This window comes from Cornus florida, unplaced genomic scaffold, assembly GCF_030987335.1.
Source record: "Cornus florida cultivar Cherokee Brave unplaced genomic scaffold, ASM3098733v1 CherokeeBrave_3.0.0_Hap2_Chr09, whole genome shotgun sequence".
In the NCBI taxonomy this organism is placed as follows: domain Eukaryota; kingdom Viridiplantae; phylum Streptophyta; class Magnoliopsida; order Cornales; family Cornaceae; genus Cornus; species Cornus florida.
This window is the reverse complement of record NW_026775579.1, coordinates 85,568,952-85,585,844: the sequence shown is the minus strand read 5'-3', so window position 1 is coordinate 85,585,844 and position 16,893 is coordinate 85,568,952. Positions and strand designations below refer to the sequence as shown.

The 16,893-nt window shown below is 33.1% G+C and overlaps 1 protein-coding gene across 1 annotated transcript; it reads left to right on the top strand.

Moving 5' to 3' along the window:
* The first annotated feature begins 2,474 nt into the window (after positions 1 to 2,474).
* LOC132273046 (major strawberry allergen Fra a 1.08-like) lies at positions 2,475 to 13,759 on the top strand. The gene is made up of 4 exons (XM_059774079.1): positions 2,475 to 2,559; positions 11,130 to 11,228; positions 11,590 to 11,836; positions 13,540 to 13,759. Exons 1-4 carry the CDS (start codon positions 2,475 to 2,477, stop codon positions 13,757 to 13,759), a joined length of 651 nt encoding a protein of 216 aa, XP_059630062.1.
* Positions 13,760 to 16,893: the final 3,134 nt, after the last annotated feature.

Below are 16,893 nucleotides of genomic sequence, written 5' to 3'. Positions count from 1 at the left end.
ATCATACACATGCACATATAAAGTTTTACCATATTTTTATCCTATAGTTTCTAATTCAAGTCTCTGAGTTTGTGACAACAACTTTTCAATGTACTAAAATACAACGTTATATAATAGATTGTCTGAGAAATGGATGATACACAATGAGCAAGAAGATAAGAAAAACTAAAGAAAATAAAAGATCTGTTACCAAAATATATTACAAAATCAAGCACTTGCGAGCTGAAACATTAATAGGATAAAGTTTAATGTGGTAAAAGTTCCTGCATAATTTTCATCCATATATAGGAGGATATCAATGCAGCTTAATTAATTGCGTTCATTAAAATCGCAATGATTTGATTCCAAATATGCAACACTCTTGATATGGTGTGTAATTGTGTGAGATGCTTTTTTTTTTTTGAAAAATAAGATAATATTAAAAGGAGAGAGGTTACAAAAGTTAGCCCAGGCTAACCAAAATAAACATAACCCAAAAGAACAATAGGCCCAGGAAGGAGCAACCCAACCAGGCAAAAGATGGAAAAGCTGTTGCTAGCACCACATTCATACAGAGATGATAATGGAAGAAATTCCACAATGTTATCAACCCGGTGGCTCTGGAGGAGGCCGTAATATAGAAGACGGTAGCTCCCATTCCACAATTAGTCTCCTAGAATGAATTGAGTCATTGAAAAGTGAGGAGAAAAGCTTCAAGCGTACTGGTTCTAGAGTAATATGAAGGAGGGAATTGGCTGATAATCTCTTCTTCTTGAATAACCTACTGTTGCGCTCATTCCATATATTATAAACCAGCGATGAGAGGGCAAGTTTGGATACAGTGTTACAATCCTGGCTGTTTCCTCTCCAATGGTAAGCAGCCCATGAGACAAGCTCAGTCCAGTTAGAAGGCATGATGTAGAACCCACATCTTGCTTGTATAAAGGTCCACAAAGGTCTGACAAAGGCACACTTGAAAAAAAGGTGGTCATGTGATTCAAGATCATTATTGCAAAGGAGGCAAGTGGTGGTGTTAAGGTAGGCAGTGCATCTCCTGTTGAGGGTTGGGAGCTTGTGTTGTATTGCAACCCAAAGGGTGAAGGCATGCTTTGGTATTAATGTTTTAGACCAAACTAAGTTAGTCCAGGGAAGAGAGGGTAGGTTTTGGTTAAGGTGTTTCATTGTGGCTGCAATTGAAAATTTCCCATTTGGGGATGGTGTCCAAATGAATCTATCTTGTTTTTGTGGAATTGGGGTAGGAAGGCTGGGGAAAGGCAAAAGTTGTGGCAGTAATTCTGTGATTGTGGGTGGGAATGACCAGCTTGAACCAACAAGGAATGAAGATAGTTTAGTCTTAGTATCATAACCCGAGAGATTAAGCTGCTATGAGGAGATAAGCAAATGCAGTGGACCAAGATAACACCATCTGTCAAACCAAAAATTGGACAAACTTCCATCTCCAATTTCAACCTTGACAAAGGGCTTAATTGATGACCTTAGTTGAAGTAGCTTCCTCCAATTCCAAGAACACTGTCCTGGGATCTTCACCTCCCAAATGCTTCTACCTTTGAGAAGGTGAATGTTGACCCAATGAACCCATAACATATCTTTGGAGTTGATGATATGCCATAGGTACTTCATAATAGCAACCCTATTCCATTGAAAGAGGTTAGGAAGACTCAAGCACCTGCCCTTTTTGGAAGGCAGCAGGTTTCCCAAGTGACTTTGAAGCCTGTTTTTTTGAGTGAAGGACCAGACCAAAGGAATGATCTCAGAATGGTATCAAGCTCATAAATGACACTCATGGGGAGGATGAACTTGGAGCTCCAAAACATCTGTGTGGAGAACAACACTACCCTTATGAGCTGCAGCCTGCCTACAAAAGAGAGGAACCTGCAAGTCCAGTGAGCAATCCTTGATGAGATTTTGACAATAAGCCCCCTGCAATCACTTGATTTCAGAATACATATCTCCTAGATGAAGTATGCATTGAATTATATTTGTTATCTTCTAGTTTAACAAGTATACCTAATCACAATTAAGTATCATGACAAACTTGATTCTGACAGATATGCAGATTTCTAGGGGAGCACGTGGTAAATGTTTAGCACGGTGCTTCATTATCTTTTTATCTCTCTGCCTCTAAATCAAAAGTGAAAGGTAATTAATTGACATAACTGTTAAATACGACATAACATAAATGGCAATATAAAAATATTGGAGTCAAGATATCAATGCAGCTTAATTGCGTTCATTAAAATCACAAAAATTTGATTCCAAACATGCAACAGGCTTGATATGGTGTATAATTGTGTGAGATGTTGTTCAGAATACATATATGCAAGATGAAGTATGCATGGAATTACATTTATTATCTTTTATTATTGATATCTTAGGCTAACTCTATAAATACTACTTTAAGTTTGCACATTTTCCTCACTTGCTAATTCTCTTACCTTGCACTTCTCCAATCTTTCAAGACATATATATCTATCATGGGTGTGATCAGTTACCACATGGAGATTGCCTCCTCAATCCCTCCGGCCAGGATGTTCAAGGCGTTTGTTGGTGATGCCGACAACCTAATGTTAGGATTTATATGCCCTGGCATAGCAAATTCCTATCTAGATTGTATTGACATATGTTCCTGACATATCTGAAATATTTATGATTTATATAATTGGTGAATTCAATGTATTATGTTTCAATTCACTATGAAATTGATAGTGTCCAGTTAATTACAAGAAATATTTATATATATGTATGTGATGACAATCAATGCATGATATATAAATAGTAATTATAAATTGTTCATAGTCGGTAATTATGGATGGACTCATAATTAATTAAGACTTGAACTGGATCCGCGTTAGGTTGAGATATATTGCGAGAGCCGTCGTATGCAATTACTCCCTATCACCGTCATGGCATTTGACTCTTAAGCATGAGAAAAGTATAGACTCTTTTATTAATTAATAATTACTTTGATTTGTTCGGCGGATTCTTCGGGATCCTTAGACCGACACTTTGGGTAGTTATGTAATTAATAGTTAGAGGGTTATATTTTCAATATTTGCATCATTGCTACTTGTATTTATTTTGTATTGATTATGGTTGATCACAAAGTAAATTCGAAGGCCTTCGTGTGTTTTTAGACAAAATGATTTATTATATATTTATTTATTTAAATTATTATTTTTGTCAAACAAATGTTTTATTGTGATCGAGCCAGAAATAATCAAAGGTACCAAAATAAATATATTAATTAAGTAGTCGGATTGATGGCTATATTTATCCGATAACTAATTATGCATAGAGGGGTCAAAGTGCAATATTGACTTAGAGGTTATTTATTATTTAATTGGAGTTCAATTAATTTCTTTTAGTGGAGTAGAAATTAATTTATGAATTAATTGAATTGGGTCCATGGACCGGGCCAATTATTAATTCATTGTAGCCAATAAAATAATAGGCCCAATGGATTCTCACTCATAGCCCAACTTGATATTGGAATCATATTATATTTGAGACATATGAATTAGAGATGGAGAAGGATTTGTTGTTTCCTTTTCTTTATTTTTATGTTGCCTATAAATATACATGGTCTATGTATATTTTAGGGGGTGATTTTTATGAGAAGGAATAAGGAATAAATTTTCTCTCTCTAGAAAATTAGGGTTTATGTTCTCATCTAATGGAGGCTCCCACAAGCCTAGTTTTCCAAGGTCATTCAAGGAGGCTTATGAGTGATTCCTAAAGGCAAGACCATTACCAAGAAGATGGAGATCCATGGAAAAGATGTCTAGCAAAAGGGATCTACAATAAGTGAGAACATTCACTTTAGAGGAGAGATCTGAGGTTTACTCAAACCTTGATGTAAGTATTCAATCTTTTAGTTGAATAATACATCATATTTTATTTTTATTTTTGCATAAAACTTGTCTCTATGTGATGAATCAAGATCTATGAATCAAAATCCCTCAAAAAGTTTTTAAAACTTGCACGTTTCCCAACAGTGGTATCAGAGCATGGTTTGATTCATTACTAGAGATCATGATTTTATGAAAATCATCATTCATGGATCCAAAATTATATTCATATATATTTTTATTGATGTATGTTGATGTATGATTTAATATGTTGATATATATTGATACATGATGATGTATGAATAATTGTGAATGAATGATGATGTATGGTTGGGCCATGGATGAAGCTTATAGGAATATTACATGTAATTTTATCTTTGGATTAATGTAATTAAGGTTTTGATTTAGCCGTTTGAAAGTTCAATGATGTAATTTAATTTTTTTTTCATTGTATTTCAAATTGTAAATATTTTTAAAGCCATGTAATCTTCGTCAAAGGATGCTATGAAGCTTCAAGAAGGTCCAAAAGGGTTAAATTATGCTTCAGTAATTTTCTGGAATTTTTTCCGAATTTTTTGGAATTTTTCTGGAATTTTTTGAGGCTTAATTTAATTTTCTGGCATTTTTCCGGATTTTTTGGAATTTTTTCGGCGTTTTTCCGGTGGCCGGAGCTTCGCCGGCGGCGAGAAGGGGCGTCGGAGGTGGCCCTAATCCGGTGTGGCATCAAGATGGTGAGCCTGGCGCGTGTTCCACACGCGCCAGGAGAGTGCACATGCTGGCGCGTGCATTGCACGCGCCAGCCAAGGGAGCTTGACCTCCACGCGCGTGAAGGCGCGTGGAGGCGCGTCCCACGCGCCCCAGGCGCGTGGGAGCGCATGAGTGTGCATTCCATGCGCCCCAGGCGCGTGCCGGCGCGTGGGAGCGCGTGGGAGCACGTGCAACTTGCCCTAGGCGCGTGCCAGCGCATGTGAGGTCCTCCGGGCTCGTTTCAAGCGGCGTTTTGCTTCTCCTGACGCGTACAAGCTTCCTATGGGTGTTTGCAGACAGTTGAAGGATGCCCGTACAGCAAGAATAGTTTTTAAATGTTAAAAGCTGAATCCATTGGCCATTTAATTTGCTTTATCTGTCATTTATTGTTGTATGTGATGCATGAAATAATTAATTGCTAATTATTATTGTTCATGCATTGGATCCATGATATTTATTTAAATGGCTTGATTTATATTAGTTAAATTATGAAAATTAATTGGATTTGATTACTAATTAATTAGAGGGCACTTATTGGGAAACGAAAAATTATTTTTATAAATTATTTTTGAAGTGTGCCTCAAGTTAAATATTAGTGAATCGTTTAAAGTCCAAATATTTTCTAAATTTAATTGGATTAAAATCAAGACGTTTTGCATGCATTATATCATGTAAATGAATAAAATGAAAACCCTGATGATGAATGATTAAAAATTGAGTGGGAGCGGGGTTTTTTATACATTGCCCCATGGCCTTCGTTATTAAAACCATTGTAATTAGATCTTCAAAAATAAGGCCCCACGCATGATTTGAAGAGTCTTAATATTACAAGAATGGTTGTCTCATGAAAATAAAAATATTAAATGTTCATTGTAATTAGATCTTTAAAAATAAGGCCTTACGCATGATTTAAAGAGTCTAGATTATAATGACAACATATTTAATGTTTTATTTTTCATTAGAGCATTAATAATGTTATACACTCAATCTAAAATCAATAGTGTTAGCTCCCCAACGGAGTGGTATACACTAGGTGATTTTAGAAAGGCTAAACATAATCGGGAGTCATTTCATATAGATAGACAAGGCATTGTCTTAAGAGATATGGAGATGATGGGATTTGCCCGCCAATAGCAATAATGAACTTCGTCAACCGAATAAGTTATTGGTATATTGCTTATCCGATTTTTCATGCAGTGGTTAAGGGACCCACATACTATTTTAATGGAAGTGCTCACCTAATAGTAAATGAATCTCAACAATAGTAATAATGAACTCCTCCAACAGGATAAGTTATTGACATATTGATTGGTTGATTTATTATGCTACAGAGTTGAGGGACCCGCATTAATTAAAAGGGATTGTTCACCAATAATGATAATGATCTCTTGTTCGATTGAGATTTATTATATTATGTGGTTAACAAACTCATTTTAATTTTAAATATGCATGACAGAATTAATAATTCACCTTGCATATTGTATGAATGCATTTATATTCAGATTAATTATGTCTAATCCAGTTTATCTACTTGCTTACATATTCTATGATATTGGACCTTATTTATAATGACTGGAAAATGAACTTAGATATTTTATTCACAACGTAAGGGTACAAAATGTGTTTATTACTCCTATACCTATCTCTTTTACTTTGAGATACCAAATTTGACATTAATGCTTTTAATAAATTAGATAAGGCAAATGATATGACTTGGTGCAATATTCTAGAGTTTAGCTCGAATATACTCCAAAGCTAACATTTGTATTATTTTATTTTCTTCAAGCATCATATTAAATGTCAATGAGATATTTTGGTGAGATTAGATAGAGCATATGCCTAAGTACTGTGTCAAATTTAAATACCATCAAGATAGCCTGATAAACTCCAGTTTGAAATCAAATTTTGGAAAATGATTGTTTATTATTTAAAAATTAGCTGGAGATCAATAAGGCTGACTTGGGTGGTAAGTTTCAAGTTGACATGATTATTGCCTTATTACCAAACTCATTCGACTCTGTTAGAGTGAACTAAATAAGGAATCAGTTTGAGTTCACACTCGCTGATATTCTTATAGAATTGGTAACAGAAGAAGGGATAATCAAGAGTATGGGCGTTCCTATCAATCTAACCTAGTCTATACCATCTTCTTCTAGGCCCAAGTGGATGGGCAAAGCAAAGAAGAAGGATGATAATAGGACTAGGCTAGCACAAAACATAGGTATCTAAAAGGTTAAAGGGAATAAGGCAGTGTATGTGGAGGGCGAATGAAACTGTTTCTTTTTGCCGTTAACTAAGACACTAAAGGACAAACTGTCTAAGCAATGACGTGGCATAGGAAAATATATATTTAATCATTGAGCCATGTTATGTGGTTGTATCTATTGATTCCTGATGGATAGATTCTGGAGCCACTAAACATGTTTGCAATTTATTGTAAGGATTTCAGGAATCCAAAAGCCTTGATGATATGGGTATATATTTATCTTTTGACCTGATGCCAAGGTTGTAACTAAGTCAGTGGGAGTATTACATCTGAAATTAGAGAGTATGAGGATATTAGTATTAGAGAACTATCTTTATGCACAGAAGTGAAACGCAATCTCATTCTTATTTCACTTTTGGCTTATAAAAAACTAGATCGTTATTTTGTAAAACTGGTTTTATAAAATTGAATAGATATGTGATTGCTTCTGGTGTATTGAAAGATGGTTAATATACTATAATCACAAGCTCTTAAGATTTGCAGGATGTAGAAACTAATGTTGCATCTTCTAGATTGAATGTTAAGAGAAAATTTGTTATTCCTGACTCATTGTATTTTTGGTGTCTATTTTTAGGTTGTAATCAATCAAAATGAGATTTAAAGATTGGTTAAAGAAGGTTTATTACCTAGTGAGGCAGAGGAGCCTAAACCAAACTTGTGAATCTTGTTTTGAAGGATAGATAATTCTAAGGGCTTAATCAGCCAAATGAAATAGACATAAAGAACAATTGGAGTCGGTACACACGTACACGTGTAGTCTTATGAACATCCAATCAAGATTACTCACGTTTTGGATAAATTTACCTGTTGCGACACAAGTCTTATACTTTTGGTATATTCCGAGAGGGTCAAGACTGATGTAGAGCTCAGATTAGGTAAACTTATCAAGACACTTCGATCTGATCGAGTATTTGAGTATTTCTTGGGATAGTGCAAAGACTATATGGTCAATGAGGGTGTTGTGTACCAGTTTTCCGCAATTGACGCTAAATTAATTTAGGTGTCAAATAGGAATAACAGAATTCCACTTAACATGGTTAGATCTATGATCAGTAATGCCACATTATCTCTTTCATTTAAGAGTTTAGCGTTAATGACATCGATGCGCATTATGAACTGCATTCCATCTTAGTCTGTCTCAAGGATACCGTTGAGCTGTGTTTTTGACTAAATATTAGTTTGAATCATATGCACATATGGGGTAGTCTTGCACACGTGCGTTTGATATGGACAAGTAAGTTGGAATCAGATCATAGGCATGCTAGATTTGATAGCTACTCTAAATGTCACTAGGATGGATTATTTTATGATCTCAAAGATAAAAGTTGATTGTTTTCACTCACTGTTTATCTATAGGAGAATCATATTATGAATCACATACCTAGTAGCATAATGTTAGAGAATTTGGTATGAGTACCAGATGTACCACATGTGAACACACTTATTATAGAGATTGAGAATAATATATGAATTCCCTATTGATGCGTTAGCATCATCTACTACACAGATTCTTGCATCGGTACATTGATGTAGTGGGAGGATTATCATCCAATTCGACAGAATCATGTTTTTAGGTGAGACCATTATGGACATCCCTGTTAAACATGAGTTGGACCCAGTAAGCTACACGGAAGCGTGAACCGATGTGGATACAGATCGTTTTGGTGAGTTACTATGAAATCAGAGTTGGAATCTATGTATTCTAATAAATTCTGGGATCTTGTAGAACTTTCTAGTAGGGTGATTCCTATGGAAGGCAAGTTAATCTACAAAAAGATACCAGAAGATTTCTTAGTGAATAAATCATGAGTGTACAAGGGAATGTCATTATTTTTCTTAATTCTATATATTGATGACATCCTACTCATTTATAATGACGTGGAAGTTTTGTCATCAATTATAAGGTAGTTGTTCAATTACTTTTAAATGAAGGATTTTCAAGATGTAAGCTATATTCCTAGGATCAAGCTTTTGCAAGATCAGGTTAAAAGGAAAATAGGCTTATCTTAATAATCCTACATTGATAAAGTTTTGACCAGGTTTGGTATGCATAACTCAAAGAATGAGTTCTTGCTTTATTGATATGGATCGCTCTCTCTAGTAAGTAGTTTTTCAAGACTAGCAGAGGAGATTGAGCAAATGAGACTGGAACAATATGTTTCGGCATATGAGAGTCTCATATATGCCATGGTCTATACCAAACAGGACATCCGCTACATGGTAGGGATAGTCAGTAGAGATCAGTCCAATACTGGACTTGACAACTGGTCTATTGTGAAAAATATCATTAAGTACCTAAGGAGAATCAATGATATCATACTCATTTATGGATGTGATGATATGGTCCTAGTCAGGTATGCTAGTTCTGATTTTCAATCAGAAGTAGATACTATAAGGTTCATGACTTAGTGTATGTTCACTTAATGGAAGGGAAATCAGTTGGTAGATTGTCAAGCAGATTTCAACTGTTGACTCAAACCTGCAGGTGGAACATATTGCAACCTTAAAGGTGGCAATATAAGCCTATTGGTTTGATCTCACTGATTTAGAGGTTGTGGAGCATACTAGCCTGCCTATCGAGCTATATTGTGACAATAGTGCAGAAGTAGTCCAAACCAATGACCCAAGGTTCCATAGAGGAACAAGATACACTGAGAGGAAGTATCATGTTCGACATGATATTGTCCGGCAAGAAAATGCACTTGTAGTTAAAACATTGCATTGGAACACAACTTTGTTGATCCATTATCAAAGGTGTCATTGATCAATAATTTTGATCATCATCTGGATAACATTGGAGTTAGGTGCAATTTGAATTGGCTATGAGGGCAAGTGGGAGCTGTTAGGATTTATATGCCCTGGCATAGCAAATTCCTATCTAGATTGTATTGACATATGTTCCTGACATATATGAAATATTTATGATTTATATAATTGGTGAATTCAATGTATTATGTTTCAATTCACTATGAAATTGATAGTGTCCAGTTAATTACAAGAAATATTTATATATATGTATGTGATGACAATCAATGCATGATATATAAATAGTAATTATAAATTGTTCATAGTCGGTAATTATGGATGGACTCATAATTAATTAAGACTTGAACTGGATCCGCGTTAGGTTGAGATATATTGCGAGAGCCGTCGTATGCAATTACTCCCTATCACCGTCATGGCATTTGACTCTTAAGCATGAGAAAAGTATAGACTCTTTTATTAATTAATAATTACTTTGATTTGTTCGGCGGATTCTTCGGGATCCTTAGACCGACACTTTGGGTAGTTATGTAATTAATAGTTAGAGGGTTATATTTTCAATATTTGCATCATTGCTACTTGTATTTATTTTGTATTGATTATGGTTGATCACAAAGTAAATTCGAAGGCCTTCGTGTGTTTTTAGACAAAATGATTTATTATATATTTATTTATTTAAATTATTATTTTTGTCAAACAAATGTTTTATTGTGATCGAGTCAGAAATAATCAAAGGTACCAAAATAAATATATTAATTAAGTAGTCGGATTGATGGCTATATTTATCCGATAACTAATTATGCATAGAGGGGTCAAAGTGCAATATTGACTTAGAGGTTATTTATTATTTAATTGGAGTTCAATTAATTTCTTTTAGTGGAGTAGAAATTAATTTATGAATTAATTGAATTGGGTCCATGGACCGGGCCAATTATTAATTCATTGTAGCCAATAAAATAATAGGCCCAATGGATTCTCACTCATAGCCTAACTTGATATTGGAATCATATTAGATTTGAGACATATGAATTAGAGATGGAGAAGGATTTGTTGTTTCCTTTTCTTTATTTTTATGTTGCCTATAAATATACATGGTCTATGTATATTTTAGGGGGTGATTTTTATGAGAAGGAATAAGGAATAAATTTTCTCTCTCTAGAAAATTAGGGTTTATGTTCTCATCTAATGGAGGCTCCCACAAGCCTAGTTTTCCAAGGTCATTCAAGGAGGCTTATGAGTGATTCCTAAAGGCAAGACCATTACCGAGAAGATGGAGATCCATGGAAAAGATGTCTAGCAAAAGGGATCTACAATAAGTGAGAACATTCACTTTAGAGGAGAGATCTGAGGTTTACTCAAACCTTGATGTAAGTATTCAATCTTTTAGTTGAATAATACATCATATTTTATTTTTATTTTTGCATAAAACTTATCTCTATGTGATGAATCAAGATCTATGAATCAAAATCCCTCAAAAAGTTTTTAAAACTTGCACGTTTCCCAACACCTAATCCCCAAGATCTTGCCACAAGCTATTCAGAGTGTTGAGATCATCCAAGGAAATGGACAAGTGGGAACTATGAAGTTGATTGCTTTCGGTGAAGGTAAGTTTCTATTATCAAGGATATTTGGGAACACACATAAGCACTTTTAATGAAATTTAGTTCAAAGTTTGAACTAGATTTTCTACCACTCCGAATCGAAGGAGCTGAGTGTTTCAAATGCAATATGCATAAGTTGTGTGTGTTGGAGAAGTTTTTAAAACTTTTTTGACCTAAGGTTTAAAAATCGTAACCTTAATGTTCATGTATATTTAAATTTAATTTTTATGTATTTTAACAATTTCACACATTATCAAGATTATGTTTTGTTGATACATTGAACACATGTAAAATACATCCCCTTTATCATGATCTCTTAGGCAAGTGCCAAAAGAAATTACTATGTTTTGTTGATATGCAGCAGGCAGCCAATTCAGTAGTGTGAAACACCAAGTTGATGGGATGGACAAGAAGAAATTTTTCTACAGTTGCAGCATAGTGGAAGGTGATGCTTTGATGGGTGTACTCGAGAAAATCTCTTACGAGATCAAGATCGAAGCTTCTCCTGATGGAGGATCCATATGCAAGAATAGTACTAAATACCGCGCCAAAGGTGATGTCGGGATCACAGAGGATCAAATCAACTATGGCAAAGAGAAGGCGTTGGGAATGTTCAGGAAAATCATTTCTATTATAATAAAATTACCACATGCATCGCAACTGATTAAAAAGTACATAAAGTATTTACAAAATAAATGATAAAAATATATATGTAGACAAAATTACAAAAATACTACTTGAAACTTGGTAGATATCATTCCATAGCAATTCTCACTTCACAATACCAACTAATCTTAATTTAGTAGTCAGTAAAGGTACCACCATACAGATGCTTTTGAACCCTCGTAGTGGAATATTGGAATATGAGGGGCAAGCTTCAATACTTCATCATCACCCTCAAAGCCAATGGCGTATCTAGGGTAGGGTTGGGCTGGACTCCAACCCACCTATATATATATATTTTTACTATGGGTAATTTTAACCCAGTCCCAAATAATAATAATAATAATAATAATAATTATTATTATTAGTATTAGTCCACCCGAATAAGCCCAAGTCAGTTAAGCCACTATATATATGTTCCAAAGATGAAAAGACGTACATGATTGTTATATATTTTTTTAATGTTTAAGGAAACATGCATACGTACACCTACATTATCACTCGATTTTGCAACATGGAACACTCATTCAACCTACCCAATCAACAACTAGCAGTTCTCTTTGCTTCACAGCATTCCAACCCCCACATATTCAGGGGTACCTCTGACCATTAACATGACCCCAATCAGGCATGGTGATGCAAAACTTAGTTCACAATTGAACTTGTTCCCTGGGAAGTTGCTTCAACTTCTTAAAGTATGACAATTGAACTTGTTCCTCGAGGCAAGATCGTGGAGATGAGGTTGTCGGCATCACCAAAGGACCATTATGCCTTGAACATCCTGCAGATCAGTGAGATTAAGGAGGTAATCTCCATGTGAGACCTGATCACACCCATGATACAGATATGTTTTAAGAGATTGAAAAGGTGCATGGAAGAAGGAGAATTCGCTTTTGAGGAAAATGTGAGAACTCAAGGTCATACATATATCAGTAATAGAAGATAACAAATGTAAACCCATGCATACTTCATCATAAGATGTGTATCTCAACAGCATCTCACACAACTACACACCGTGTTGCACATTTGTAATCAAATCATTGCCATATTAATAAACACAATTAATCTGCAGTGATATCATGACTCCAATATTTATGTAATGTGGTATTTAACAACTATGCGAATTAGCCTTTGTTGTAGATTGAGAGGTTTCTAGTTTAACAAGTATACCTAATCACAATTAAGTATCATGACAAACTTGATTCAGACAGATATGCAGATTTCTAGGGGAGCACGTGGTAAATGTTTAGCACGGTGCTTCATTATCTTTTTATCTCTCTGCCTCTAAATCAAAAGTGAAAGGTAATTAATTGACATAACTGTTAAATACGACATAACATAAATGGCAATATAAAAATATTGGAGTCAAGATATCAATGCAGCTTAATTGCGTTCATTAAAATCACAAAAATTTGATTCCAAACATGCAACAGGCTTGATATGGTGTATAATTGTGTGAGATGTTGTTCAGAATACATATATGCTAGATGAAGTATGCATGGAATTACATTTGTTATTTTTTATTATTGATATCTTAGGCTAACTCTATAAATACTACTTTAAGTTTGCACATTTTCCTCACATGCTAATTCTCTTACCTTGCACTTCTCCAATCTCTCAAGACATATATATCTATCATGGGTGTGATCAGTTACCACATGGAGATTGCCTCCTCAATCCCGCCGGCCAGGATGTTCAAGGCGTTTGTTGGTGATGCCGACAACCTAATCCCCAAGATCTTGCCACAAGCTATTCAGAATGTTGAGATCATCCGAGGGAATGGACGAGTTGGAACTGTGAAGTTGATCACTTTTGGTGAAGGCAAGTTCCTATCATCAAGGATATTTAGGAACACACATAAGCACTTTTAATAAAATTTAATTCAAAGTTTGAACTAGATTTTCTGCCACTCCAAATCGAAGGAACAAATGCAATATATATATATAAGTTATGTGTGTTAGAGAAGTTTTTAAAACTTTTTTGACCTAAGGTTTAAAAATCGCAACCGTTGGTCGGTTACAAGATTTAGTGGGTCTTTAAAAAAACATCAATTTTGTTTTTAAAATTTGTAAAATTTAATGTGTTACAAAAATCAGCACTTAAAATGAAATTTGGTTTGAACTAAAAGCGGGCGGTGTTTTAAATACAACATAAGTTATTTGTAAAACTTCTTTGATCCATTTATAAAAATTGTAACAGTTGGTAAGTTACAAAATTTAATGGGACTTTTAAGGCCCATCAATTTTGATTTTTATATTTACAAAATTTGTTATGTTTTCTAATATATTAATTATTTGTTTAATTTTTACTGTTACGAGTCTTTAATGAAAAAGTAATTCAAGGGGGCGAAGTTTTTCAAATACAACACAAGTTATTAATGTTAGTGAAGTTTTTAAAATTTCTTAGTTGGTTACAAAATTTAATGGGGGTTTTAAGGCTCATCAATTTTGATTTTTAAATTTACAAAATTTGTTATGTTTTCTAGACAATTTATTTATTTATTTTTTAGTGTTACAAGTCCTTAATGAGAAAGTAATTGTATGGTTAGGTTAGCCCAATAGAAGAGACAACACAATCTTGCTTTCTACCTTGAAATAGTTTTAACGTAAATGGAAACATCTTTGTAATAACAAAAAGTTTCCTGTTTTATAAAATTTAAAAAAAAGAAGAAGAAGAAGACACTTTCGATTAATAAAATAAAAATTTTAAAAATCTGCTTCAAACCATTTTAATAAAAAAACACTATAAAACTGGTTTTTTTTTTTTTTTTTTTTTTTTTTTTTTTTTTTTTTTTTTCTGATGACAACTGTATAAAACAGTTAATTAAATCTGTTTTGACAGTCCAGTTTCCCGTTTCTATATCTATATATTCTGTAAAAAAACGTGAGGTTTTTTTCCCCTAGTTAAAAACTTCAGCTTTTGAAAAACAGATTTTAATATTCGTTAATTGAAAACAGTTTCTGTTTTAAAAGAAAATAATTTGTTGTAAAACAGTATTTTTCCACCACTATTAAAACTTTTTTTTTTTTTAACTGTTCTGAATTTTTTTCTTAAAAAAAAACTTTATCGTATTTGAAAAAAAAAAAAAAACAGTTCTGAAAATATTAAACTGTTGTTGAATAAAAACACTTTTGAAACAAGGGTTCAAAGTTGTAATGAAGTCAAAATAGAGTTGTAATCCCATATAATAATTTTATTTTATTTTATTTTTTGTGGGTAAAGGTTATATTAATGAGTGATTTTTTAAGTTGAATGTTATTTTTGGTATGAATAAAAATTCTCCTCCTCCTGTTTTTCAATGTTGTATCCTATGATGTTAGGCATGAAAGATTTGGAAATGTTAGTTAGGATAAAATGAGAGATTGATGATCTTAATATAGTCCTGAAATCTAAGGGCCTTGATAAAATTTTAGGCCACCGCTTAATATGGTAATTACCGCTTAAAAGAAGCCAAAATTTTAAACGTTGGAAATATTGCTTATAGCTTATCGCATAACACAGTAAGTGATTGGGTTTAAAAAAATAAATTTCTAATGACTACTCTACCCTCATAATCGCATTATCTCTTTTAGGGTTTCTGTCTGCAATTTCTCTAGGGCCTCTTTACAATTTCTTTAGACTCCTCTCTGTGATTTCTCTTTGCGTCTGAAAGTAAGGTGAGTTCTCCCATTTGAAAAACTCTTCTATATATATTTCGTTGGTTGTATTTTATTATTAGTTTTTGTTACTTTTACATGATAGAACAAATTTGTGAAAAATATTTTACCTATAATATTTTAAACATGACAAATAGCCTTTTGGTTATATTTAAATTGATTCATATATATTTAGTTGCTTGTTGTTGGTAATGAAAATGAATTACATGGAACAAATTCCAAAAAAATAAAAAACATAATTCTACTTAATATATTTAAAACTATTACCATTCATATTGATTCACTATATATAGAAAATAATTATTTATATAAGAATTTTATTCAATTTCACGTACTTTCTTTAATATTGTTAATACCATTTTTAAGAATTTTATTCAATTTCATGTACTTTCTTTAATATTGTTAACACCATTTTTATACCCTACATAAATATTATGTAATTATTTATATTTTAAACGGTTACCATTCAGATTCATATTAATTCACGATATATAGAAAATAATTATTTATATAACAAAATTCTATTCAAGAAGTTTTATGGTACCTTATCGTAATGTACAATATTGGTTAGCCGACTTTTGAAATGGTGGTCGTCCTAGAACAAAAGAAGAGCTATTTAACCATGCACATGCCAAGCTAAGGAATGTGATTGAACGAACATTTGGAGTATTAAAGGCCCGTTTTCCAATCTTGAAAAGGATGGCACCTTATACATTTGAAGTGCAAAGGAATATTCTTATTGCTTGTGCAGCTATTCACAATTATCTTCGAAAAACTATTGTCACGAATGAACTTTTTTAATAGTATGAGATTGAGGATTTGCAATTTGAGACTCCACCTAATATTGCTGAAAATTTGACATCCTCTGAAATTCACACCACAAAATGGCAATTCAATCAAGTGTTTATGGTTAATTTGCGTAACCAAATTGCAAATGACTTGTTTAGTTCTCGAGTTTAAAATTTTATATGTTTAGATTAATGTAACATTTTTGAGACATTCACATTTTTAATGAGTACTGCTTGAATAATGTTAATTATTTAAGTTTGAATTTATATTTTTTTATGATATATTTGACATTAATATTCATTGTTAAATTGATATATTTCATTGAGTGAATGTGGTTGTTTTATTAATATTTTTGTATTATAAATATAAAACTGTTATGAGTATCAGATATTAAGGGCAAAAATGTAATATGTATAACTTTCAGACTTCAGCTTTTGTATATAACAAACAATCTTAATGGGTTCAGTGCTTAAAATTAAAACGTTATCAAACAGGTTTTCAAATTAATACATTCAGTGCTCAAAGTTTCAGCGCTTAAAATTCAGTACTTGAAATTTTCA

Coding starts and splice junctions, on each gene's coding strand:
- LOC132273046 (XM_059774079.1), top strand. CDS start 2,475: ATGGGTGTGATCAGTTACCACATGGAGATTGCCTCCTCAATCCCTCCG. Junction 2,560..11,129: donor GTTTGTTGGTGATGCCGACA/ACCTAATGTTAG, acceptor ACGTTTCCCAAC/ACCTAATCCCCAAGATCTTG. Junction 11,229..11,589: donor GTTGATTGCTTTCGGTGAAG/GTAAGTTTCTAT, acceptor GATATGCAGCAG/GCAGCCAATTCAGTAGTGTG.